This window comes from Glandiceps talaboti, chromosome 3, assembly GCF_964340395.1.
Source record: "Glandiceps talaboti chromosome 3, keGlaTala1.1, whole genome shotgun sequence".
Taxonomy (NCBI): domain Eukaryota; kingdom Metazoa; phylum Hemichordata; class Enteropneusta; family Spengelidae; genus Glandiceps; species Glandiceps talaboti.
Window position 1 is genome coordinate 26,695,880 of NC_135551.1, and position 27,500 is coordinate 26,723,379.

The 27,500-nt window shown below is 36.3% G+C and overlaps 4 protein-coding genes across 4 annotated transcripts in view; 2 read left to right on the forward strand and 2 right to left on the reverse strand.

Moving 5' to 3' along the window:
- Positions 1-17,777, forward strand: part of LOC144433302 (serine-protein kinase ATM-like) — a 32,905-nt gene extending 15,128 nt beyond the window's left edge. The window contains exon 11 of the mRNA XM_078121609.1: positions 17,743-17,777. Within this exon, the coding sequence (XP_077977735.1) occupies positions 17,743-17,749 (7 nt within the window). The 3' untranslated portion in view covers positions 17,750-17,777. The remainder of the gene's footprint in view (positions 1-17,742) is intronic.
- On the reverse strand, positions 974-7,412 carry LOC144432632 (complement C1q tumor necrosis factor-related protein 4-like). Its single transcript, XM_078120894.1, has 2 exons — positions 6,978-7,412; positions 974-1,654 (listed from the first exon to the last, which is right to left on the reverse strand). The coding sequence occupies exons 1-2, from the start codon at positions 7,410-7,412 to the stop codon at positions 974-976; spliced, it is 1,116 nt and encodes a 371-aa protein (XP_077977020.1).
- Positions 17,778-21,583: 3,806 nt separating the features above from the next.
- Positions 21,584-22,075, reverse strand: LOC144433303 (complement C1q-like protein 3). The gene has a single exon (XM_078121610.1). It carries the CDS (start codon positions 22,073-22,075, stop codon positions 21,584-21,586), a length of 492 nt encoding a protein of 163 aa, XP_077977736.1.
- A 544-nt stretch (positions 22,076-22,619) lies between these two features.
- Positions 22,620-27,500, forward strand: part of LOC144433304 (serine-protein kinase ATM-like) — a 7,290-nt gene continuing 2,409 nt past the window's right edge. The window contains exons 1-5 of the mRNA XM_078121611.1: positions 22,620-22,645; positions 23,965-24,072; positions 24,739-24,870; positions 25,832-25,960; positions 26,860-27,051. Of these exons, the coding sequence (XP_077977737.1) occupies positions 22,620-22,645; positions 23,965-24,072; positions 24,739-24,870; positions 25,832-25,960; positions 26,860-27,051 (587 nt within the window). The remainder of the gene's footprint in view (positions 22,646-23,964; positions 24,073-24,738; positions 24,871-25,831; positions 25,961-26,859; positions 27,052-27,500) is intronic.

The following is a 27,500-nucleotide window of genomic DNA, read 5'->3' on the forward strand; positions in this document are numbered from 1 at the left end:
AATGAAGTTGCCTGGGTGTTTCATTCATGGGACAACGTGTTTTACATTCACTTAGACAACTTCAGATGTAAAAAAAAAAAAACACCATCAAAGTGATTGGGTAAATTAAGATCCTACTGTGTGTGTTGTGTCAACTTGAAGGTTATTTATTATTTGTCTAGAGTTGAAATGTAAAAGATATCATGTCATATAAGTGAAACACCAAGGCAACTTCACTTCTCCTGTATTGTCGATGTCATACATCTTATCATCCATTCACACTCATTCATTCATTCATTCACAATAACACAGACACATCAAACACTCACCAAATATTTTGGGTAGTAAATGAAAATTTCATGTTTGTAAATGTATGATATTTATTTTGCTAAATTTGTAACTCGGTGAAGAATCTACAAGCTTGTAAAATTTAAATAATGGTTTACAAAAAAATTCTTTTTTGAACTTTGAAGTCTCCAAATTTGTTGATCATCAGCTGTAGAGTTCTTGGTATGTATGGCTATCTATAGGAACAGTGGACAGTAGTGTAGACAGTTATGTAGATCACAGAGATTGTAATCACATGATTAACAAACCTAATAGTAATGTCTGTGTGTGTCTTTCATTTTGTTTGATTCTGCTGTCTAAAAGTCTCTAAGTTGATAACTGCTATAGAAGCAACCCTCTTTCTCACAGCCTGTTGCAATCAAATTAAAAGCACAAAGGGAAGACATTAGAAGTATCGGATTTTTGCCTTGTTTGTAAAATACTTCCTCAATGATCACAAGTGATTGAAGTGAAGAAGGCATATTCATTGAGAAAATAGCAGTAGAGACATTTTTCACTTCAAAAAGTGCATTTGGACATTTTCTCTATTAAAATTTGCACCACACTTTATTGCATCTAGTAACCGAAGTCTCCAAGCTTTTACTAAGACTTATGGAATCAGGGGTTCGGGAGTCAAGGGTCAGACTGAGAGGTCAAAGTTCATAGTTCAAGGGTCACGGTAAAGCAGAAAGCCAGAGAAAGTAGAGTAGATATCCCCATCTTCATCTACACTCCAACCTCTCAAAGAATATCCAGATTTTAACTCAATAAAAATCTGGTCATCCTTGTAAAGGTGTAAAATGGCGATATTAGTACCGGTGTCAACAGCAATACTCGTAATAATATGTTGGTCATTGCGTACTAAGCCAGCATGTGTTTGTCCCATACCTTCTCTAGGCATAACTGTCCATGAAAAGAAGTAAGTACCGTTGATGGGACAGGCATAGACTCCCTTGGCTTTGTCATAGTCAGCACCAGTATTTGTGTAAATGTGGTCAAATTCAACTTGTCTTGAAGCTTCTGTTGGTCCAATGCTGTACGTCAGACCTACACAGAATGCTGACTGCATGCCTGATATGACTGCCGTATCAGGTACATCGAGTTTGCTGTATGTCATGCCAGGTGGTCCTCTCAATCCAGGCTTACCACGATCTCCTTTTGAACCAGGCGGACCTGGAATACCTGGTATTCCTGGCATCCCTGGCATTCCAGGCTGACCAATACAACCACCATCACTGTCTGTCTCTATCTGTATTTGGTTGCCATGGGTGATGGTGTCATCTTGACTGAAAACTGATGAAATCAGACTGATCACCATCCAACTGATAGCTGTGTTGACCTTCATTTTCTGCAAGAAATAAAGCAGAAATTTGAAAATACTAGTACGAGGGGTACAGAAGCCAAATGTATCTAATTTAGTGGAAAATTTTGTTCCGGACTGTTGTATCTTTTGAAAATATGTACATACACACACAGATAAACACCCCCCCCCCCCACACACACACACACTCTATCTCTCTCTGTCTCTCCCTGTCTTTCTCTCTCTCTCTGTCTCTGTCTCTCTCTCTCTCTCTCTCTCTCTCTCTCTCTCTCTCTCTCTCTCTCTCTCTCTCTCTCTCTCTCTCTCTCTCTCTCTCTCTCTCTCTCTCTCTCTCTCTCTCTCTCTCTCTCTCTCTCTCTCTCTCTCTCTCTCACTTTTCTCCTACTATGCCTGGCATTTTGCTATGATAGCAGTCATACATGTATATTTAAACCTAAAATTAGATTACAATTTCCTACAGCAATGTACAGTATGGTAATCATGTTTATATCGTACAACTCATCCGATTTAGTTCTAATCACATGATGGTGCCATCAATGTCATCTCACAAAGGAAGAATTAAAATAAAGAGCTACATTCCGCCCTATTGAGTTAATATAAGACACAAATTTAAGGTGTACAAAATTAATTAAATGAATAGTTGTCACATGTCTCAATTGTAGATGGTGTGTTTCCAGTGATTGAAAGCCTGAAGTAGAAGGCACAGCATTAATTGGTACATATTCTATGTTGTGATGTCACCCACTGCCATATTGTTTAGCACAAACATTTGCCTTTTATCCACTTAGGTTTGAATGACATTGTCAATATAAAAAATCTGTAGAGTGAATGTGCAAATATTGCAGTATTAAACATACTTTACTGTCTTTAGCATATTGGTAATTTCAAACAGTACGTGGTGATTATTTAAGTATAAAAAATACAGTCAGACTGCCCATTGCAGTTTTCAATTACTTCTATTAGAAAGATTTACAGCATGAAAAAATGTAAACAAGAAATCCCCATCATATTTCACTTACATATTTAGTGAAGTTATATCTCTGGCCTGGCAGATATACTTAAACTTTGTTGACATTTGAAGTTTTTTTTTGGAGGAGGTAAAATATACCTGTGAGTCAGAGGTATTTTGTTATGGTACATCTTCAATAATTTGTTGAAGTTTGTAAAAAAGAAATGCATGAATGTTACCTAATTTGTTATATCTTTGTTCATTGAGTTTGAGATTTTAGGTAATTTTGAATGTATTAGGAACTACTGATGTGTAAAATTTCCTGAGATTTCATCGTTTGGGTTACCATGGTTATGAAACCATAGCAAAACACTGAATTTGTTATGGATTTGGTAAATTTGACCCAGATTTTATTGTGAAACACTTTACCAAAACACTGAAATTACAGAATCAATATTGATTTCAGAAAATCTGAGATGTGTATTTTAAAAAAGAACCTACCTGTTTCCGTGTCAATCTGTTATACTGCTCCAAGTTTTCAACAGAAATACATTTGTATGTATCCCCAGTAGTCAATGCAGATGTTTGACACAAGTGCTGTTAGGTTTGATAAAAATCTTACAAGAATAATACAAATCAGTGATGCAGTAAGTACCATCGGATGTTTCTACTTCATTTACAGGTTTTAATCATTTCAGTCATTCACTAAGAAGCATGACCAATCACAATCCATTCTTAATGTCATGTGTTAAAATCAACCAATCATAAACTACTATTACCTCTTCCTTAGTTGTCAATCACAGCATTCAAGTGTTTTGATTGGATAGAAGTTTAGATTGTTTATAGGGCAAGTGTCATTATGTGTGTTAATATTTGCCAGCTTAAAGAGAATGTGTAAACCTATGTAACAATGTATCTAGTGTTGTATGAAGTGAGATAAGGAGAGACATGCTACCCAAGGTATTTCATTCATTCTCTTCAAAATATGTTAAACACGAAAGCAAGTGGCTTTTAACCAGCTGTCTATCTACTCAGTTACTAGGGTTCACCGTATGATCACATTGATGTAGGTAGAGACAATGGCATGATGTCACGGACAATGCCCCCCGGACAATTGCCCCCGGACAATTGCCCCCGAAGGACAACTGCCCCCCGGACAATTGCCCCCGAAGGACAATTGCCCCCCGGACAACTGCCCCCCAACGAAAAAAAAACTAGTATAACAGATGTACGGGTTTGTCAATCATTAAAAAGTCACCGTCGGCAACGTACCGCCGCAACTTGCGTACATTATACTCACTACATTCACATTAACATTTGCATGTTTTACTCTATTGTGATAATTGTTATAAAAGTCGGTATGATGCTTTAACTTACCGCCGTAATTCACATAATTTATACTCACATTTGCACGTTTTACTCTATTGTCATCTGTGATAATCGTCACGTGCTAGATTTTCTTCGGGGAATAGCCCACAATTTACAGTTTTAAACACTGGCTGGTCATGATACACCGAGCCGAGTCACCATTTACTGTCACCAAAGTCTTACGAGAATGTACATTCTGAGTCTCAATATTTTTTCTACTTTTGACTCGTTTTCTATCTTGTTACCTGTATATTTTGTATTGAACTGATAATAAATAAATCTTTTCCAGTAAAAAAATGACTTCGTGTTTGTGTTTGTACAAACCCGTACATCTGTAATACTAGTTTTTTTTTTCGTTCGGGGGCAGTAGTCGGGGGGCAGTTATCCGGGGGGCAGTTGTCCTTCGGGGGCAGTTGTCCGGGGGGCAATTGTCCTTCGGGGGCAATTGTCCGGGGGCAATTGTCCGGGGGGCAGTTGTCCGGGGGGCAGTTGTCCTGTTACCGGAGAGACATGCTACCCAAGGTATTTCATTCATTCTCTTCAAAATATGTTAAACACGAAAGCAAGTGGCTTTTAACCAGCTGTCTATCTACTCAGTTACTAGGGTTCACCGTATGATCACATTGATGTAGGTAGAGACAATGGCATGATGTCACGAAGCTCAATAAATGAACTTCATTTGTGGAGGTGGGGGTGGGGGTGGGGGTGGGTCTGGCATCAGTGCAATTGCTGAACTTCATTTTGTGCACTGCTAACCAAATTTCGAGAACTTTCACAACTTCAGTAATAACAGGTTCTGTATTTGCTACTGTGATGTGGATAAAGTTGATTAAAGTTTACCGCTAATGGGATATACAGTGCTGGGTTTTCAGTTAATATTGTGTATATGTGTAGATCATGTTTTTACATTTTATCAATCATAGTGATGTGACCACTACAATTTTCACTCATGGTTTAAATCATATATAAACATCCTTGATGTTGCACTTGTAAACATTTGTTATGGGGCAAGGGTGCTAAACGAACAGAGTTAGTTTATTAAGCTTGTATGACATTATGTGATCGTCCCTTAACTCTGCCAAGTTGTGAAAATATACACAGACACATTGTAAATAATGAAAAATGCTGTCACCAAGTTTTATTCATAACTCATATTTGATAAAGTGTACATTGCAGCTAAAGAAATAAGTTGGTTGTTACAGTATAACAGTTACTATAATTTACTGTTATTTTGACTGATAACTACAGTAGTCAGTTTACAAATTAGTTCAAATCATGAATAGAGGAACTTTTGATGAGAATCAAAGATTAAAGTAAATTCAGTGATTCAAATCATTGGTAAGTGGAGTATGAAAAATAATATTTAGTGAAAATCCTAGATACTAAAACCAAGCACTTTGAATGGGGAGTAAAGCAGCAGAACATACTAACCGTTATTAACAGCAACAGAACTTGAGAAGACATTATACAAATTTCCAGGTGTCTTTGACCCCGTTAGACTCATATGTCCATAAGGTCATTTGTTCTGAATAGCATATCATTCTGTTGACAAAGACTGAAGTGTGGAGCTGAAAAATTCAGGAATTTTTTTCACTTTTGTTTTTGGAACCAAAGTTTACTTTGATTAAATAATTTGAATGTCATTGTCATTCATCTTAGTCATATTCTAGAGATGCCAGATCTTAGATTTAATTGTGGCCTGTATTAATAAAAAATGGATGCAAATTTTTGAAAATGAAACTAAAATTGATAGTGATTTTAGATCAAAATCATTGTTGAATTGCAAAGGGTACCTGTACCACATTTTACTTTGGGGTTTTTCTAAAAACTTTTAAGTTGGTATTGCATTGGGTATGAAAGTATAATTTTCTCTCATTTATTTTACATTTATAAGGCAGACAAATAAATTGTATTCAATTTGACATAACACTTGTGACAAGGAGGTAAAAATCTACCTGAGTCACATCTGGTTTTTGACCAAGGTTCTTCTCAAAAGTATAAATAAACGTCCAGAGAAGTGTATGCACTTTGTAACCAGGGTTCTACAACTGTAGTGAAAACACTGTGTCAATGTACTGTACTGTACTGTAGTCAGGCATGAGTGTAACTGCATGTGTATATTAGCTGTGTTGTATCCAGTGATGTTGCTAAGGACAGTAAGCAGGTACATCTGTCCGTGTTCCCCAGTTATTTTACGGTTTCCCAGCAGTGTTTTTATTAACGGCACAAATAGGTGAAATTTACCCATGTTCCACTGTAATATCAGGGTTCCCCACAAAATGATGGTAAAGTGTGATGTATGGGGAAACTACATGTATGCCAGCTTTACAGTTTTTTTCCCTCTCTGTTACCAGGGGTTCCTCAACTTTTAGCAAATATGCTGATAATGTGTATCATCATAATACCGTCATCATACCGGCATCAATCGTCATAATACCGTCATGATGCAGCCATCAATCATTGTGATACCGTCACCAGTCATCATCAATCTCCTGAGCCATTTCCTGTTTATCCTCATAATCCAGTGATATGGAAATTCAGCTTAACAATAATAAGTTGTTGATGAAGCTGTTATTTCATGCTGATACAGTAAAACCATTTTATTTGTGTTATTATAGACAGTGGAGAGGAAGCCTTGTTTATGGTCTCACCTACCCAAGCATTGTTTACATAAAGTTTACAAGACACAATGGTTCAGTGTACTTTAAAGTTCGAAATTGTAACTAAACTTTTTATTGACCAGATAACATCATTTTATTTTTCAAAATCCACTAAAATTAGTATTGAGAGTGAACCCGATACAGTAAAAATCCACCAATATTTAGTACTAACAGTGTTAGTGAACCCAATACAGTATTTAAAAAATCCACTAAAATTAATACTAACAGTGTTAGTGAACCCGATACAGTAAAAATCCACTAAAATTAGTACTAACAGTTTTTGTGAACCCGATACAGTAAAAATCCACTAAAATTAGTACTAACAGTGTTAGTGAACCCGATACAGTAAAAATCCACTAAAATTAGTGCTAACTTTGTCATTGCCTGTCACTGAATGTCCCTTGTTAACTACTACACTGATTTCATCACCTTTTGTAAGTTGCATAACAGCAGTAGTACTAGCAGTACAGGCTTCATCTTTTCTGTATGCAAACGCTGTCGTCTCAAACATATCGTCGTTAATGACAATCATAACAGATGCACTGACAGTGTCACTAAGTTTATATATATGTAACTTGAATACATAGACTCCTGGTGTTTTACAAACAAAAGCTCCCTTGCTTTTGTTGTACTGTCCACCAATGTTAAGAATCACATTGTCAAAGATGACTTGGGTTGGCCTGGTGGTTGCATTGACTCTATGTTGTAATGAAACTTGGAAGGCTGTATCTTTGTGTGCTGTTGTGTCACGTTTTTCAGTACTGTGGTCATCATCCGGACAGTCTTCATTCCCTACATCTGATTCCATTGCCAATATTCCATGGGTAAAGAAGACAAAACCCAGTACAAGGTACAATATGCTAGGACTTAGGCACATCATGGTGAATCTGTTAACAGGGAAAAGTCACATTACTATGCTATAATGATGATTGTTTAAACGGTCTCTAAAAGTGTTTACTATGTATAATGTATACCCTTTGGTGATTAGAACTTGTCACCTGAGTTTGAGTTGAAATGGAATGGGGGGGGGGGATTAAAATGGGGGTTCTTTTACATTATAACCCCCTCGTCATACAATATTATATAGAAGCAAATAAATGATATTGTACCTCAAAGGGAGGCTCTTGTATTGCATTGAAATTACATTACAGTTGAATGTCGTTTATCCACAGTGGCGGTCTGAAATTTGTTGAGATAAATGGTTGTTTGGACAAACGGTCACAATGAAAACGACGTTTGTTTGTTTTGTTTGTTTGTTTGTGGGTCAGATGGGGTGGATACTCTCTTCCTGCCACAATTCAAATCTTTCAGCATGGGTAAAAATTTAATAAGAATTTCACAGAATTATAATCAGAAATTAATACTCTGAATTGAACAAATCTTAAATTTAATGTATTTGTGAAACATTATATGTATAACACTGCAATGTATATTCCCCCCCCCCCTCATCTCATGAGTCATATGCAGTACCCTCACTGTTGACAATTATAATCTTTTTTTCTGTGAGGGTGGGGTGGGGTGGGGGTATTTGTTCATACACAACTAACAAGTGAACAAAACAGGTACAGACTTGTCACTGTTTTTACAACATAGTGAGCTTTGAATCTTGGAGAACACTTTGTTAACAAAGTATGACATCAAATTAAAAATACAGAAATAACACACACAAAAAGAGAAACTTACCTTTGGTTTGCAGTGATCAAAAGAAATGGAAAAAAGGAATTGAATGTTTTAAAATTGAAATGAGGTGCTGTATATTGATTGTAAATGTTGTCGTCAATGTATTATCATAGATACTGAGAAGGGCTTGTAGTATATGGTGTGAACAGTGTATGCAGAGTACAGCTGACACCTTGTAGCCTTATCAAAAGTTAGACATGTATGAATATGATCTGTCATTTTGATAGTATAGAAGAATAGTAGGTGTCCATGCTACAATAGGTTGCTATTGGTGCAGACATTATGGTTGACTGAGTGGCATCATTTCATTGGCCGTTGAATATGGTGTTGATGATGTGTGATCACCCAGTTGAATTATTTTGCAGGAAGAGTTCAAAACAAAGGTCAACAAATGTAGTGTAGTTTCTTACTGAAAAGGGGTGCTGAGTTGTCGCCATCAATAACAGTGATCACTACAGATAGACAAGGACTATACTGCAGATAAAGTAACTCAAGAATGCAATTTTCACATCTTGAAACAATATGTCAATACCTGCTCACACACACACACACACACACACACACACACACACATACACAAACACACACGTGTATGCACTCACAGTCAAACTTACTAGAAACATGCTCCTACAAACACATGTATACACACCCTCATACATGAATACACCCCTACACACACAGCCAGAGACACAATCACTCGCTTGAAATACACCCTAGTTATATACGCATGCAGAGACAGACATATACACACTCACATAAAATAGACAAAGCCATACACAAACACCACAGACTCACTCACTCACTCACTTGAAATAAACCTCTTACACACACACACACAAACACACACACATGCATACAGACAGACAGACATTCAATCTCACTAATTTGAAGTACACCCTTCACATGCACACATACACAGATACACAGACATACACAAGCACAGACACACATCCCAACACATGAGGACCACACTACATTCAGCTCTAGAACTCAGCCCATTTAATAAGTGTTATTTTCATGTCATTAGCATGTTTCTGCATTAGATAGTGTTCAGAGCAAGCCTGTTCATGAGTAGTGATGTACTGTTTGATCTCAGGAGAGACGAGCCATGTATGGCTCATTTATTTTCATACTAAATACTGCTGTAGGCTTTCCATTATCCTTCAGCATTGTTTTTGGTAATAACCATGCCTATTCATTCATACTGTACTTCTTGAAACATTTCAAGGGTGTAGTTTGTATTTAAAAATCAAGTGTTGAGGTCTGTAAAATCAGATGATTTGCTGCAAGAAAGCAGGTATACCAATATATAAAAACAAAGTAATTAGTATACATGGTGACAGAGGGTGCACTTCCACCTCAATCACTGTACATTGTACACTGTAGTTCAAATCTGATATTCAAGGACATGGCACATGTAAAGTTTGCATTTTATAGGTTTTAATGGCAACTTTGAGTAAATATTAAAATACATTCATAGAGTGTAAACATTTCACACTAATATGTATTTTATATTATGGCTGATTTGGGCTTTTTTGTCATTTTGTGGTGTATATGACAACTGATTAGAATAGAAGTAACGTTGGAGAACACCACTCCAGGAAATATTCATGGTGGCACGCTCAATATTCATGAGTCCTTAGTACCTATTCCCTTCAGTGTAAAACATCTCCCATGAATATTCATTGTACAACTTGAATATGTTATTTCTGCTGACTCCCAAGATGCAATGTCCCACAGCAAAGATATCCTATAAATGCACAAGATCAACTTAATGTTTCTCTGAAATTGCAAGTAATATTGTAGATGATGTGAAATGATGAAACTACTCTCCAGAACCTCTAGTTTATGAAAATATCTTTATTTCTTGTAGTGGTATTCCCCTTTAAATTAGAATCACAAATTAGATGATTTGCTGTATTTTACTGCACCCTCATCTACACGGAATGTTTTACTCTGAGTGAAAGATAGCGTGTACAGTCATATTTAAAATTTACATGGTAATCATACACTTTACAACAGTTTGTGAAATAGTATGAACACTTTGCTATGGACACATACGTTATTTTATGAGCCAGGCAACATTAGAAGTAATTGGTATAAGATTATTGTCAAAGTTGACCAGTCATCTCTACTGAGTGACACAATAGCAGCACACACAGTCAGGTCACCTATCCCCACTGTGTGACACAATAGCAGCACACACAGTCAGGTCACCTATCCCCACTGTGTGACACAATAGCAGCACACACAGTCAAGTCACCTATCCCCACTGTGTGATACAATAGCAGCACACACAGTCAAGTCACCTATCCCCACTGTGTGACACAATAGCAGCACTCACAGTCAGGTCACCTATCCCCACTGTGTGACACGCGAATAGCAGCACACACAGTCAAGTCACCTATCCCCACTGTGTGATACAATAGCAGCACACACAGTCAGATCACCTATCCCCACTGTGTGACACAATAGCAGCACACACAGTCAGATCACCTATCCCCACTGTGTGACACAATAGCAGCACACACAGTCAGATCACCTATCCCCACTGTGTGACACAATAGCAGCACACACAGTCAGGTCACCTATCCCCACTGTGTGACACAATAGCAGCACACACAGTCAGATCACCTATCCCCACTGTGTGACACAATAGCAGCACACACAGTCAGGTCACCTATCCCCACTGTGTGACACAATAGCAGCACTCACAGTCAGGTCACCTATCCCCACTGTGTGACACAATAGCAGCACTCACAGTCAGATCACCTATCCCCACTGTGTGACACAATAGCAGCACACACAGTCAAGTCACCTATCCCCACTGTGTGACACAATAGCAGCACTCACAGTCAAGTCACCTATCCCCACTGTGTGACACAATAGCAGTACACACAGTCAGATCACCTATCCCCACTGTGTGACACAATAGCAGCACTCACAGTCAAGTCACCTATCCCCACTGTGTGACACAATAGCAGCACACACAGTCAGATCACCTATCCCCACTGTGTGACACAATAGAAGCACACACACAGAGACAGATACTATAAGACAAACACAGATGTAGATGTTGAGTAATTAAAGTTGTGTATCTTTCTCAAAACTTCTGTTGCTCTGTGTATGTCTTAGTACCTGGCTGTGCATGTGCTGCTATTGTGTCACTCAGTGGGGGGGACTAGTCAGCTTTGATGTCTCGGCAAAGTGTTCATACTATTTCGCAAACTGTTGTAAACGAAAGGGGATGTAAACACCTCACATTATAGTCTGTCCTATGGGATAGATTAGTACATATCAAGGAAAGTAAAATTGAATAGAATGGGGAGAAAAAAAACATAATTTATATGTATGATCTTGAATATTCATAGAATAAACTTTTGAAAGTTGAAATATTTTATGATAATTTTAATTTTAAGTTTTCCAATGTTAGTTTTTGGTTTAGTATTAAATCTGTCGCAAAAGTAGACAGCATGTCATCTCTTAATATTGGAACAAGCCATTGAATTACTTGTGGTATTAATAGCTGATTAAGTAACCGCTAAAGTTAGTAGTCATCAAGTGATGTCCCCAGAGGCAACCCTCTTTGTCAAGCACTGCATAAACAGTGTCTCCTTTTTCCAGTTCCAGTATTGCCTTTGTACTAGAAGAGCTTGACATAGAACCTACTTTGAATGCTTTGGCACTGGTTGTAATCTTGTCATTTTTAACGATATATGCTATGGTCATATCACAGTTGCCTGTTTTGAATATATGCAAATTGAAAACATATAAGCCTGGAATCTCGCAGGTGAAAGTTCCAGTTTCATTATCGTAATCATTACCGATATTGATGTCAGCAATTGTAAATACGATTTGAGTGTTATTGATGTCTTCCTCCTTGTATGGGAAAAGTCGTCCTTTAAAGGTAGCTTGGAACGCCGATCGTTTTTCTACAGGTACAACATGGTGATCACAGTGTGCCTCGCAGGATTCGATGTCGTCTGCTTCAACATTGCACACAGCAATGACTAGGCCAACAAGAATATAAACTGTAATAGAGTTACGTAGCATCATGGTCAATCTGTGAAGGGAACACAAAATATAAGAAATTTAGAAAAAGCGACAGACAAGAAGAGCAAGATTTGAACCCATTTTAGCCACAACCGTTTCTGAACCTGACAACAACTTTTTAGTTGTGAATAAGCTTATTAAAAAGATATAGGTGATGTTTTCACGAAAGTTGGAAATTTGAAATTGGGAATCGATTTGCACTAATTTTGTGTATGTCGTACATACTTCTTGCTGTGCCCTTAAGGGTCAAAGGTCAATTGTTACATGGTCAAGATTATCCTGTCTAATGATATCTTTATTCAACTTGTTGAATGGTTGCCACAAGAGCAGCACCCGAGTGCTGGAATACATATGGAATACATATGCCATCATAAACAGCGCACTCTATCATGGAGTGAACAATACTTGACTGTTTGCAGTCGAAAGCTCTCAGTTTATCAAAAGTATGTGTTGTGTATTGGTTAAAATTTTAGTACTCGCTCAAGTACTTATATGCTATTAAATTCCCTGTAATTTTATAAATGTCACTTTTTTGTGACCAATTTTTGACCAATTTTGACATCCAAATTATTTTCATACGCAAAGCTGTAGGCGTATGTTTCTTTTCTAACATTTTCATTAATTCCCTGTAATTTTATAAATGCCACTTTTTTGTAACCAATTTTTGACCAAGTTTGACATCAAAATAATTTTCATACGCAAAGCTGTAGGCGTGTATTCTTTTCTAACATTTTCATAAAGTATATCCTATCAAATTAAATATATTTTTGATTTTGTAAAAGTGATCAAAAAAATTATCCCTGGCCATTTTAATTCTTTTCTCAAAACAAAATTTTGACAAAAGACTTCGTAAAGAAGTAAACCTTTTAAAATTTGAATACAAAGGAAAAACAACTTTAGCCTTTATATTTCTCAGGATTTCCCCTTCCATGAGTATATGGTGGAATCTCTACAACAGTTTTCAGATATTCCCTCACTTATGTTACAACTTATAGGACATTGCAGTAAAAATGCTACTCAAAACCAAAGCAAAAGTACAGTACTTACCCTGTAGAAGTTTTTTCAGAATCTAAGAGGTGAAAAATATTTGCCACAGAAATAAAACAGAGTAATGCTAGAACTGTTTAGTGCTGACTGTATACATCCAGACCTGTGAAGTCCACGTGGCTTTAAATTACAATATAATGTGAGAATATTGCATATCATGAGAAATATGAATGACAGAAAACAGATGGGGAATCAATTCATCATTTTCAGTTAAAAATTAACATTATCACTATCTCTACAGTTTGCTTTGTGTACATTGATAAGATCAATTATACACTCAGTAAGAATGACGTGTATCTAAGTTTTAAAAATAACATGTACAGTAGGAAAGTAAGCATTTTCATTACAGAAAATACCATGCACAAGCTAAGTTGTATGAGTTTGAACACAGAAATATAGGATTTATACCCTGCTTTTTCAATGTCATGACAATGCGTGGCTACATCATCAGTTCTGAGGTGCTCGAAATATTAGTCAAAACCTTCAGAGTCACCATCATCTTTTTTTCATGAAACAATTATTATATTCTTCAATATTTCTATCCTTCAGCTAGGAAATACTCATAATATGGTTTTTGTTGTGATTCATCTTTGACTCAATATAACAAGGCACATTAGATCACTAATTTTTTCCTCGGCTAAATGAAAAAAAATATTGGAGAATATGTAATTGTAGACAGCAATGACTACTCACATGTTTCTCTTTTTGAAACATAACAGTATTGCTATGTAGGCTAATCTTGGAAGTTACAAAATAAGGAACATCCGAATATACAAATCAGAGAGAGTTGTGGGTAAAATATTGTGTGTCATTATATACACTGTACAATCTCATATATTGTTTAATAAATCCATTGTCTATTTTTGGTTTGTAAGACTGACATCAAATTTCAATGACTACAGTAACATGAGTCTAGTAATACTTTGAAAGGACATAACATGATAAATTTTAACTTCTTTGTTAAAACGCTGTCATAAGTATTTTTCTGTTGTATGAAATGGAATAGGTACTTTATACAGTAAGTAAGTGATAATAATCTTTACTGCCTGGATATGGGTTTTGTAGACCATGGTTGTATATAGTGGAAGGCTCCAAATTTAGTGGAGAAAACGATGTCCGAAAAAATTATAACTGAAGGTTTATCATATACCCATATATATGATGGATTATGTGTCAAGGAAACATCATTTAGATCCACTTGTGAGCTGACCTTCTGTTCAACGATGGTCAGGATATAAAATAATGGTGTTATTATTTATTTGGAAATATTCAAAAAATACTGTCACTGTGTCTGCCATTGCTTTCAGGAGCACACACCAGTGGCGGTATTTTTTGAATATTCGTAAATACCTAACAACGCCATTGTTTTGTATCCTGACCATCCCAGAATATTAGCTCACAAGCGACTTTGTTTGAATCATATTACCACATACATGTAAATTGATCATGGGGTAATATCATTTTATGAGCAAAAATATTATAGGGAGAAAAGAATCAAAGCCAGAGTGAGCAGATATTGATGAGCATGCCAATTTGCCATATTGGGGTGCCACGGTGCTAGGGTGTGATATTGAGCAATTATTGCATTGGTTCGATTCATAAGCTCTCCATTGAATTATACTGGAATACTCATGATAGCTATCTCATAAATTTACTTATTTCCATTTTTGGTAAAATCGGGTACTGTACTGGGGTACTCCTAGTCTATCAGCTAGCCCTCGGATGTTCTTCCGATAAAATACGACACACAGCCGAACAACGCTATCGAGGATGGAACATCTGAGGTCTAGCGAATGTCATCAGGATATAAATAACTGCCAATCAGAGAACCGTATTAGCGACAAGCACAAACAGGGGATAATAGCTAAATTTCACGCATATTCATCTTAAGGAGGGGCTTGTAAAAATAACCACCAATGCGTTAACTAAAATGTGTGAATGACAACATCTACACACTCATCAAACACAATTACCATAAACTGATAAGACATAGTAATGACATAAATGTGTTTGTCAACACCTGCATGCAGAGATTGAATATATTACAGTATGCATATATGGCCCAACCCACCGCTTATTGTAATCTCAATGGAATGTCCGGTCTGAAAATGACATTTGCTAGACTGTTCGGGCAAGCCCTCACATGCGAACTTCGTTCGCTTATAGTTATAGCATCGAAAGAAAGCCCGAACGTCTAGCAGCAAGACTAGGGTACTCCAAACAATTCATTGTTATTTTGTAATCTTAATGTTATTCATAATATGCATTATTGTGCAGTCTTACCCACCTACTGTGTAAAAATAGTAAAATATTTGACCATAAATGTTCTTGAGCTTGGTAGATCAAATGCTTTACAAATGTTATAATGCACCATTAATTTACAGTTTGAAATTTTTAGCATTGAGCTTTTGATCTGTCATAGTCTACCATCCTTGTGGTCAGCTGTAACTTTGGATTTGTTATTTTGATGTTTGATTGTTATAATTTTTGTAAATCAGTTATATTTACCTAAGGTGCATCAGTTGCCATAGCAACATTCCAAATTATCATACAACTTCTCTTCCCACATTCACAATGAGTCAGATATCCCTACATTTACTCCTCACTGAATCTGACATCTTTATTTGAGTTTTAAGATGACAAAATATTGGGACACAGTCAAATTTGAAAGTGATATTGAAATTGTTTTTATTAACAAATTAATGACAATTTTAAAGAGTACAGGATAAGTGAGATGCTTCCAGTCATCTCATGTTCCAAATTCTGAACTCAGATCACAATATGATATGCCAAAGTAACCTGTTGATAAAATCTGTGAATAAATACGAATGACTTTGCTTGTTGGTGGCAATTAGGAATGAGACAAGATTCATGCAGAGGCATACAATGTAGTTAGTATCAGTAATTTATCAATGTTTTTCACAAGGGCCGTAAGCAGGTAAAATCTCCTGGGGTTCCCTAGTAATCATACCAGGGTTTCCAAACAAAATGGTGATATCATAGATTGTATGGTAATAATAATAATAATGTTTATTAATCAATGAGTACTTTTGCCCACTGGCCCACTGTACAGTCTTGAAAAAAGAGAAACCAAGATAACGTCTAGATTGTAGATTGTATGGGAAACTATGCAACTTTTACTTCTCCTCGCTTTCTGCTACCGGAGTTCCCCATCACCGTAGCAAATATTCTGCTTATGAAAGCATAAACACCGTGACATCCTGGATACCAACCAATTTTGTGTTTACTAATTAGAATTGTACACATGGTAACAATCAAGTGGGACTCTTCAGGATAAATCCAAAATAGGTCTGTCTTTGCATGATGTCATTTCTTAGCTCATTTTCATTCAATTGAAATGTGTAATGTATTTCTTACAGTTTTTATACTAGGATGTCACTTTTTCCCCAACTTTGAAAAGATCAATTATTTTTCTGTTGGTCATACATGAAGTCTGCATCTATTTATTTTGATATGAAAGTATTTGTGAATTTATTCTCTGTTCAACCTAAATTTGGACTCTAATTTATACAATGTATTATAAGGTTGGTTTGAGTTGAAAGTAGAAATGACATACATCAACAAAGTAGTTATGAAACTCATTATATTGTATTTTTGTTTTTTAAAATTATTTTTCATTAATTTTTAAATATTTATTAATACTAATTTTGAGACCTGTGAGTTGTTCTGTTGTACCAAAGTGTCTCTAGTCACATGATACTACTGTAGAAACTGAGTTTTTGGCTTACTAAGATAGACATAAACCAACGCTTTTGTTGTGTAAACACTAGAAATCTCCAAAATGTAAACCTCAAAATCGTGAGTCATCAGAAATGCCACCCTACTGTGAGTATAATTAGAGAAATGTCCGTTCAATAGCTTATATCAACATGTCGCAACAATAGTTTTAGTTTGTGTCTATGTTTGTGAGCCTGAACCTCCATTTCCACTGTTATAACTACACGTACTACATGTACAGTGTCATGATAGGTATTAGACTGTAAGATACTTCGTGACGTTTCGCCCTCACCGGCCTCCTAGGGGTTGGCCGATGGTTGAGGGCGCCCCGTCACGGCGTACCTTACAGACTAGATAGGTATTGAATAATGGTGAATTACAGTGTTATGACTCTCAAACAGTTCAACTTAGTAGATAAGTCTTGTCAACCAGGACAGATTAGAAGAATATTTGTTCATCACTATAAGTTGAACTGTTTGCATGTTTTAAATTTACACCAAAAACTGATGATATTTGCATATTTGGACCAAAATACTGCTACTTTATTTATATATTGTTACTTTATCGTACTGAGAAAATTGTTCTGCTAAATTTCAATCAGTGTCATTTTTACTCATCAGGATATAGGAGAAATCCGTTGAAATTAGTGTACCGAAATTCAGTGCCGAATATACAGGATCCTGCACCTAGAATGACATAGACAACGTCACCTACTTCCAGCTCGTACAGTACCGTTATGCTGCCGCTGTCAAAACCGTCATCTATTTCATTAGAGAAAGCAGTGGGGACGTCTTCTGTGTTATAGTTCTTAACGATATGGGCGCCAGACATCTCACATATTCCTTGCTTCATCGTATTCAAATTGAAAACATAAAGACCAGGTATTTGACACTTGAAGAAACCTAATTCGTTGTAATGTCCGCCAATATTACGCTCAATGCTGTCGAAAATAATACGCTTCGATTTTTTCGGAGCAAGTTCATAACTGCGTAGTGAGACTTGAAAAGCTACTTGGGGTTGCAGTGCATCTTTGCATTTTGTGTCACATGGTGTACTATCTGAATTAGCCTCAGCTTCCAAGATACCAATGACAACTATGAATAGAACCAGTGTTGTTATACTGCGTAGCATCATGGTCAAAGCTATGGCAGAAAAAAATCAAAGAAATTTGTTAGAAATATTTTACTTTTCAACTAAACATACTTAGAAATGTCTACATATCTGTAATATTCAATGTTTCAAGAGTGTTGGAATGATGCACAGTTATGATTTGTCATAGAAGTTGTTCAATTTGGAAAAAGTTATTTTTAAGTTCATGAACTACTGTCTCTGTTATCAATAATTTCATTTGATTTCTTGAGTCGACATGATTAGTTCCACTCCATACTCTACACAATCATGTACCACTATAAGCTTGCATGAGACTCATTATTAGAGTCAACCTTCATGTTCTATTTTGACCCTCCAGCATGAGGTCAAATGCTATTGGACGTATAACTGAAAATCCTATCCCATAATTTATTCGTTGACATTTTTTGTCATGATTCTGATTCTTGTAACTTCAAATTTAAGATTTTCCAAATAGAAGTAAATTAACTCTAAAGTTTAAAATCAAGATTTCTCAGCTACATCAGATTATATTGTGTATATTGGTTAATTGCTGTTAATATGTACAATGTTGTATGTACAAGTAGTTGAATAAGAAAGATTTTTGAAAAAATTACGATATGAAATCCTGAAAGTCAAGATATATTGTACTCATAATCCTTCTATATCAAACACACAAGTACATCAGTCAGTATGGAAGCATAAATCTATCTAAGCTCCCCAAGTATTTTAACCAGGTTCCCTTCCAAATTATGGTTTGCTGTACAAGATAGGGTTCGAAAGCCATGCAAGTTTTACCAGATTTCCCACCTCTCTGTTATCAGGGTTCCAACATGTTTGTAAAAATATTGGTACTAATATAGAGCTACAATATGCCACTATATGTCAAAATTTCAGGGATATACCGGTAGTCTGACCTTTGACCTTGAATGAAACAATTCTTAATCATATTCAGAGACTTCAGATTCAGATTTTTATACTTATAGTTGAAAATTTCATATTTAATAATAGCAATATTAATGTAGAATTTAGTGAAGATATATAATTTACTGATTATTACTAAGCACTAATTAGGGTTTCATATAGATGAAAATTATATTTTTTTTAAATTAAAGTTAAAGTTAAAGCCCTTTGTTGAATTTTATCCATTGTGTCATAGTAACACATATAAGACAGTGCATGTAATATTTATAAGCATGTATGTAGAATGCTGTGCTGAAATTCTGAAAAAATGAATTTGTTGAAATGTAGATAGATTATCAGTTTTTGAACCTACCTTTTGTAGAATTGTGTGATACAATATAAAGAAGCTACCGACTGGTTTTTAGAAACAAGTCTTGTCAAATGAACCCCTGTCTAGTGCTGAGGTGTCTCCAACTATAATTACACGTGGCCTTTCATAACTTGTGGGAAAAAAGTTGTCCTGAGAAGCTTTCAGCATGTGTGGATGACATTTTATTATCATTGCTTGATAGGTGATTGATACAATCAGTTAGTGTTTATTTTCTGGAGTGGTGAGAGAGGATGTTGTTTGAGATACTGAAGAGATAGCACTTTTTTTAAAGTCCAGAGTATGTAGATGTACCGTCCACGTGTGCTTGTAGATCTATGTGTACGTGTCTGTTTGTTTGTGGTTGATATTACTGAAAATATGTAAATATGCATAGCCCTATGAATGAATGAATTCTGTTGCACCTGTTCATTTTGACCTTTCACCTCAATTATGACCTTTCAACTCTGTGTACTAGCATGACCTCTCAGAATTCATATTACAAGGACTCCTGAATGATAATTGTACTACAAGATGAAGCAAAAATGAACTTTTTAGTGCACAATTAATTTGTGTCATGTCCTGAAATCCCAAAATGAAGTCTTTGTCATGAATTTGAAAAAGTAGGTTTTCCTCACTGTCACAAAACACATTACTACATGTACGTACTGACCTAATAAATATTTCTATTTTGCCCCTGTAGTTCAATTATTTCCTTTTCGCAGTCATTTTGGGTAACGTTAATTGTTGGTAACGTCAAGTGTTTGTACTTTTAAATCATTCTTGGTTGCCCCTCAGATAACTATACAGTACCTACAATGGCAATTTTTTTCAGTCTAAGGCTGTGGTCAGAATTTATAGCAGTGGGAATATTTTGTTCAGAACCCCCCCCCCCCCCCCCCCCCCCGCACTCTCAAACGACAAGCCATTTTAAACATTATCTGGCAAAACACCAACATGTTGTTAAAAACTCAATGTGTTGCTGTTGACATTGACCTTGTATGACCAAAGTAAACCATACATAGTTGATTCCAATGACATGGATGTTAATTCTTCACAAAGTTTGTGAAATATGTTTGTGGTTTATTAATGAGAAGAACAAATATTAGTATCATGATATGCATTCATGAATTTTGTAGATAGTCCCCCCCCCCCACCCCAAAAGGGGCTACTACAATGGGCTCCGTCCGTCTGTCCGTCCATACATATTAAATAGGCCATTTCTCAGACATGCAATAACTGATTTAATTCAGACCTGACACAAAAGTGATACCGATGATATCACATGAGACATATACACACCAATTTGTTTTTTGATATATGCAATTTGACTGCATGGTGGCCATATTTGTAGTTTTAAAAAATCAGTATTTACTGCAAAACTGAAAAAATGTAATACATAGACACTTCATTTGATTGTCTATCCCATATTATCAGATGCAAGCCATCTTTGGAGATCGACCTTTGACCTTGACCTTCAGGGTCACTTATCAAAATCAAGCCAATTCCTGCCTAAGAACTGTACAGAAACATTGTTTTTGGTGCTCTTGTAATTTTTACTGAATGGCATTTACTTGTTGCCACCAATTTCTTTTAAATCATGTCTCCATTAAATTACATAGAAGTAAAGTTGGGGGGGGGGGGGGGCTGTGTCTTGTACGAAGACATGTTCTACTTTATTTGTCTTGTGGTATTTTAGTAACAATTACTATTGTTTATGGTTTCCATGGTAACTCATACACAATCATTCCACTACACATGTCTGTTTTCTTTCAAAGTAAGTTTTTATTTGAAACAAAAGTTATTGGTGTGTAAAATACATTTATCATAAAGTAATTTCAGACTGTGTCATCCACGAGTATCAGTACGGGTAAAACTGCAAGTAGTCATATAGTATCTTCTTAGTTTTGTATATCTTAAGTTTGATTCCATAGTTCTAAAGTCAGTTTTCTTATTGTATTCACAAATTGTAATGCACCAATCATGTGCCAATCATGCACTGATCATCTACCAATCATGCACTGATCATGTACCGATCATGCACTGATCATGTACCAATCATGCACTGATCATGCATCAGTTGTTCACTTTGAGGAAAGTAGATATCCATTGAAGTTAGTGTATCTAACATTGCTACCAAACAAGCATGACCCTTCAAGTAAAGTAACATGGACGTAATCTCCCTTCTTTAGCTCCAGGATTGCAGTAGCACTTCCACTAGCGTAATCGTCCAATACAGAATAGGCATACGCACATACATCATAATCGCCTTCATTTTTGGTAATGTATGCTGTAGAACTGTCACATCTACCGTATTTCAAGATATTCAGATTGAAGACATAAATGCCAGGTATTCTACATGTGAAAACACTCTTATCTGTATTCCAGTCACCGCCGATATTAAGATTACTCTCGTCAAACATGAGTCGTTTTGTTGCCTTAGATTCAATATGTTGGTCCAGCGATGCTTGGAATGCTGATTGCTTTGGTCTGGAATATTTGCCAGCCTCAGATCCCAGTATGTTGACAGCTAGTATAACTAGACACACTAGTGTAGTAGATTTGTCCATCGCCATTCTAATTGTAGTGTAAAAAAGAGAATATGAATCAGCCTACCAATCACAAAATTGATACATTTAATGAAATAAGTATACAAATTTGTCATTTCAAAACAAAATCACAAAAAAAATATGTCATTTTTGTGCATATACCGTGTTCAGACATAAAGTAATGTAGACATATAATTCTGAATTTGGGGTTTAAAATTCAACAATACTGTATGTTTGTCGTAACTTTCCTCCCTGTGACCGACAAAAAGGCCCAGTTCAGATTAGGATTTAGATGTGAAAAATAGTGATCTAGGAGAACGATAGAAAAAGTTGGTTCAAAACAAAAGAATTATAATCATAAGGCTTCACAAATAGCATTCAAAACCCTGGGCACCATTTTAGAATGGGATAGTACAAGTTTTACCTACCTATAAAACTCAGCTGCAGTCTTCACAAATAGGTTGATAGTTGTGGAGTTGAAAATGAACAACTGTTCAGAACTTTTTTGTGTACATGTATAATTCCACGTGGCTTTTTTTTTTATAAGATGTGAGAAAAAAGTTATTTTGAAATGTGTGCAACAAGTGATAATGACAGGTTAGTTATCAGTTATAGATTAATAATGTATGATATCTGGGCTGAGATATCAGTTAATATTGCTGGTCTTATCATGAGAGATAGTATATGTATCACCTGTCTGTTTTAAAGCCTGATGTGTCCTTATTTGTTTGGTTAAATTCATTCTAAAACTAGACCAGGTATAATTTCTCCAACGTTGCAACATGTATTACCCATACTTCCTTTGTCTGTTGAGTAGTATATGATGTGTCCTTATTTGGTTGGTTAAATTCATTCTAAAACTAGACTGGGTATTATTTCTCCAACCTTGCAAACATACACTACCTGCATGTGTCACCTTTCTTGTTTGTAGCATGATGTGTCCTTATTTTCATGATGTGTCCTTATTTTCATGATGTGTCCTTATTTGGTTGGTTAGGTGCATGACAAACTGGCATAATTGCCTCACCCTTGCAAATGTGTATTACCTACATATGCATTTCCTGTATACACATGAACTAAAAATTGAAACTTTTTTTCACTTCTGTTGTTCTCCCAATGACTATATACTACTGTAATATTTATCAGAAGGAATTGAGCACTTAGGAATCAATGAATATTCTGTGTACATCTAGTAAAAATGCATGTGTTAAGTCCCATCATGCAATGGTTTTCGACTGAAAGAACAACAGAGGTGAAAAATAGTTTCAATTTGGTGTTTCTTGGTGACCAAACAAAATTTATGTGATGTGAAATCATGAAATGACTCTCCAGAACCCAAAGTTTATGAAAATACCTTTTTTTCCTGGAGCACAGACAAGTAAGTTATCTGTGCCTGGAGTGGGGTTCCCCATTAAGGTTCGTACAAGAAAGACTTGCATTTACAGTTAATTTGACTTGAATATAATTGATATAATATTAATAATAAAAATGACAATCTTTATATTGATTCTACTAAACAGTTCTGCTAGCCACTGTTCTCCGTCCGGTCCTAGTCTAGTGAGGGCAGTCTCTCACACATTCAGTATTAATGCAGGAGTAAACCAATCTGAGTGCCCAGGGAAAATCTGTGTTGTTTGGTAGAGTCAAACATAATGACACTCTTCTTAATTACACTGTGGCAAAACTTAATCAAACCCAGACAGGGCTTTGAACCCTGACTAAAGTGGTAAGAGGCAAGGGGAAGAATCAAATTCAAAATGTCAGTTTCCCTCCTGGTCTGTGCAGAAACTTGGCTTTCTGAAAACAGGTGATAATAAGCCTGTAATGAGCTCACGAGGTTTGTGCAATAACCACTCGGCCACAATTATATACACATGTAAAAGTCTAAATTATTGTAATCTTGTTTGTTTCCATAGGTTACAGTTACTGAGTAGACTTCTAAGCAAACACCCAGTAGGCTTACCATCTGAGGAAATTCAGTCTTTCCTGAACACGTTGCATCAATTACTTACAGAAAGTAAAAGGTGAGGTCAACCTTGTCACCCCTACTGTACAAATATTGTGGTGTATTCCTATTGTTTTTTTGTGAAGCTGGGAGACAACACTTTCATATGTTGGGGTGCTAGTACAGTAATCTTGTAAAACATGCAGAAAACAAACAGCAGGATTATTATGATGGGCCTATCTTCAAAACCTTGTTGAATACCACTTACCAACTGTGAGGGCGCTGTAACACATGATGTTATAGAATACTTCACTTGTCTAGTAGAAGATTGACAAAAGTGGTATTTCGACTTTTTGGTCACACAGATTCATACATAACACAGTCACTTCAAAAAAGTTTGATGCCTTTATTGTCCCAATAAACTAGTTTGCTAACATGAACATTGCAAATATGCCATGAATTTTTTTTTACTAAATTACTTACTGTATTGTTGTGGTCTTTAATATCTTTATTACACCTATGTACCCAAATAGAATCATAAATTTTCTATACATTGCAATAAAGCTATATGTTGTCTTGACTTATCTAATATGTAGACTTTGTTAACAAAATACATTTTTTAGTAAGTAATTTTTGTAATTATAGCTCCCATGATGCATCAGAATGATATAAGTTGTAATATAGCCACCCTCTGCTTCCCAAACCCTTACTTGAGCTGTATTATTTGTTTTTTCCAAACCTATAGGAGCGATGTCAGTGGTTGGTTATTGGAATGCCTACAGGCACTATGTAAATGTCAAAGTTGTAAAGACCAGTCTTTGTTTGTAGTTGAAGGATGTCGACCACTGTGGACCAAAGTATGGACTGCAACACTTAGGTAAGATTTAAATACACCTTTGTAGTGTATGGTGCCCTCGTGTGTTCAATAATGGTAGTACACCTTTGATATGTATAGCACCACTTGGTAGTGAGTACTGGGGCTCGTTCGATTTGCACAATCATAATCATGATTTATCAATCACAATCATGATTTTGCATTTGATAAATACCAATCACAATCATGATTGGTAATCATAGTAATCATGCCCCGAATCATGATTGACGTGATTACAAGATGGCGGACAACGTAATCATAGGGGGATCGCGTGCCTGTGGCTGACGGCCAGTTAGATATAACGGAAAAGATTATGTAAATAAATTGTGTTCGGTCAGATTGGTAATTTGTCGTCATTGTAATCATTTTGATGATGTAAAATCATTTAATTTATCGAAAATGTGTGAAACTTTAAAAAAATGTTCACAAGTAAGTAATCAGGATCGTGATTGAGCGTTTTGTTTACAACCTCGTTTTGAGAAATGACGTCAGATTAATCATAATCAGGTTTGGGCTAATCGAATGCGCCCCTGGTAGTTCCCCTTTCGATATGTATGGTGCCCTCTAGTGTCTAGAAGTTATTGTAGACCTTCATAATATATGGCTCCCTCAAGCCATTTGCGAATGGCTTTTACAAGGTAATGACTTACACTTGCACACCTTCACAGAGCTGCAAAAAAGTGGGAATTCCTAAGAGGATTGGTTGCCTAGTATATCTTGAGCATGCCCCTAATGTGGAATAGTACACCTTTAGTATATATAGTGCCATCTACCAGTAGTGGTAACTAATGATAGTACTGGTGACACTGTCGGTGAAGTGTTGCAAGGGATTCTGCAATATGATCATTATTCTAAAGTGTTCTATCCTCATCACTAACTTATTCATCTGTCACCGAAGTATTTGCCATATCTTGTCTCTAGAGGGCAGCATTTACAAAGAATTGTCCGTTGTTTATGTTTTCAGAACAATTAGTTTACACCATGCAGAGCAACAAGGCTTTGAGTTAATCTGTAGTTTGGTGGAAACACAGCTTGTCACTGCAGATAAAGAACTGTGGAGATTGTTGGCATATGGAACATGTCAACCAAGCAGGTAGGTGTGAGAGAGCCAAGGCTTCTACAGGAGAAATGAAGATGCCTTGGTGTTGCGCTCATGAAGTGCACTGTTTTTTTACACACACACACACACACACACACACACACACACACACACACACACACACACACACACACACACACATAGACTCTCTCACAGTCCTTGAAGCTAACACATCGACAAAAGGTTAGCCCTATGTGATCGATGAGGGTGCACAGTACAGGGATACTGAGATACTAGTGTATGAGTACAATTATACAGTAGATACATATAAAACAACCCAAGTTTTAGCTATTTATGCGAAGCTTCAAGGACTGTGAGAGAGTCTAACATACACACACACACACACACACACACACACACACACACACACACACACACACACACACACACACAACTTCAGCTGCAAAAGATAATAGAGGTGCCACACACAGTGGAGATGTAGAAGTAATCTTTGCTTTTTTATCACTTTTCAATGTGATTAGGTAAATGACCCTGCTGTGTGTGTGTGTGTGTGTGTGTGTGTGTGTGTGTGTGTGTGTTTGTTTTGTGTGTTGTGTCTCTGTTATTCTTAGTCTGTGGTTGCCTATATCTGTGTAAATAAACCATGTCCTATGAGAAACACCAGGGCAACTTCATTTCTCCTGTAGTTAATCTATAGTTTGTAGAGACACAGCTAGTCTCTACAGAACTGTACAGATTGTTGGCGTATGCAATATGTCCACCAAGGAGGTAGGTGTGATTCTGAACACAAGGAATCAAGTGAAGATTTTAAGGTAGTGTTCCCATACAGTTTGATATCCTCCTTGTGAAATAAACTTTTATTTGTACTTGAGCTAGATCGAGTTGTAAGGAGATATATTCTAAGGCCCCCTCAACTTCATTTCTAATGACAGACATGCAGTTCACTGCCTTGCCACTCTGTTGAAGCACTGCCCTCTACCAGAACACCTACAGCCGAGCACTGCCATTGGCATGACAACAGTCACTAATAGCAACTACCCTTTAAGACATCAACTTCTGAAGTGGCTTCTTCCAATGGATGAAGATATAGATGGTGGAGAGAAGACAGTTAAGGTTGTTGACAGGTATACTATGCAATATTGGTGTTTCACAAAGAACAGTTATGGGTGTGTGTGTGTGTGTGTGTGTGTGTGTGTGTGTGTGTGTGTGTGTGTGTGTGTGTGTGTGTGTGTGTGTGTGTGTGTGTGTGTGTGTGAGGGTTTATTACAGAAGTTGTTTCTAACTGGGGTCAACACATGATCATTATTCCCATAATATGACACACCGAGTTTAACAAACCAAGTACTCATGTGAGTGTGATTATATTTGCCATGTTTGTAATTAAAACAATTTGTTTTTCATTTTTGCCAAACAACTTGAAGACATTGCAAGTTATTGATGCAAATTGATTCTCCTTACATAAGGGTCTTCACATCACATGATCTTACTGTATGACTAAGTGGGTAAAGTGCAAAGTTATGGTTATCATGTTCAGACTATGTGACCTGTGGGTCACCATCATAAACATATTAAT

Coding starts and splice junctions, on each gene's coding strand:
- LOC144432632 (XM_078120894.1), bottom strand. CDS start 7,412: ATGGAATCAGATGTAGGGAATGAAGACTGTCCGGATGATGACCACAGT. Junction 1,655..6,977: donor CAGTGACAGGCAATGACAAA/GTTAGCACTAAT, acceptor TATTTCTTGCAG/AAAATGAAGGTCAACACAGC.
- LOC144433303 (XM_078121610.1), bottom strand. CDS start 22,075: ATGGCGATGGACAAATCTACTACACTAGTGTGTCTAGTTATACTAGCT.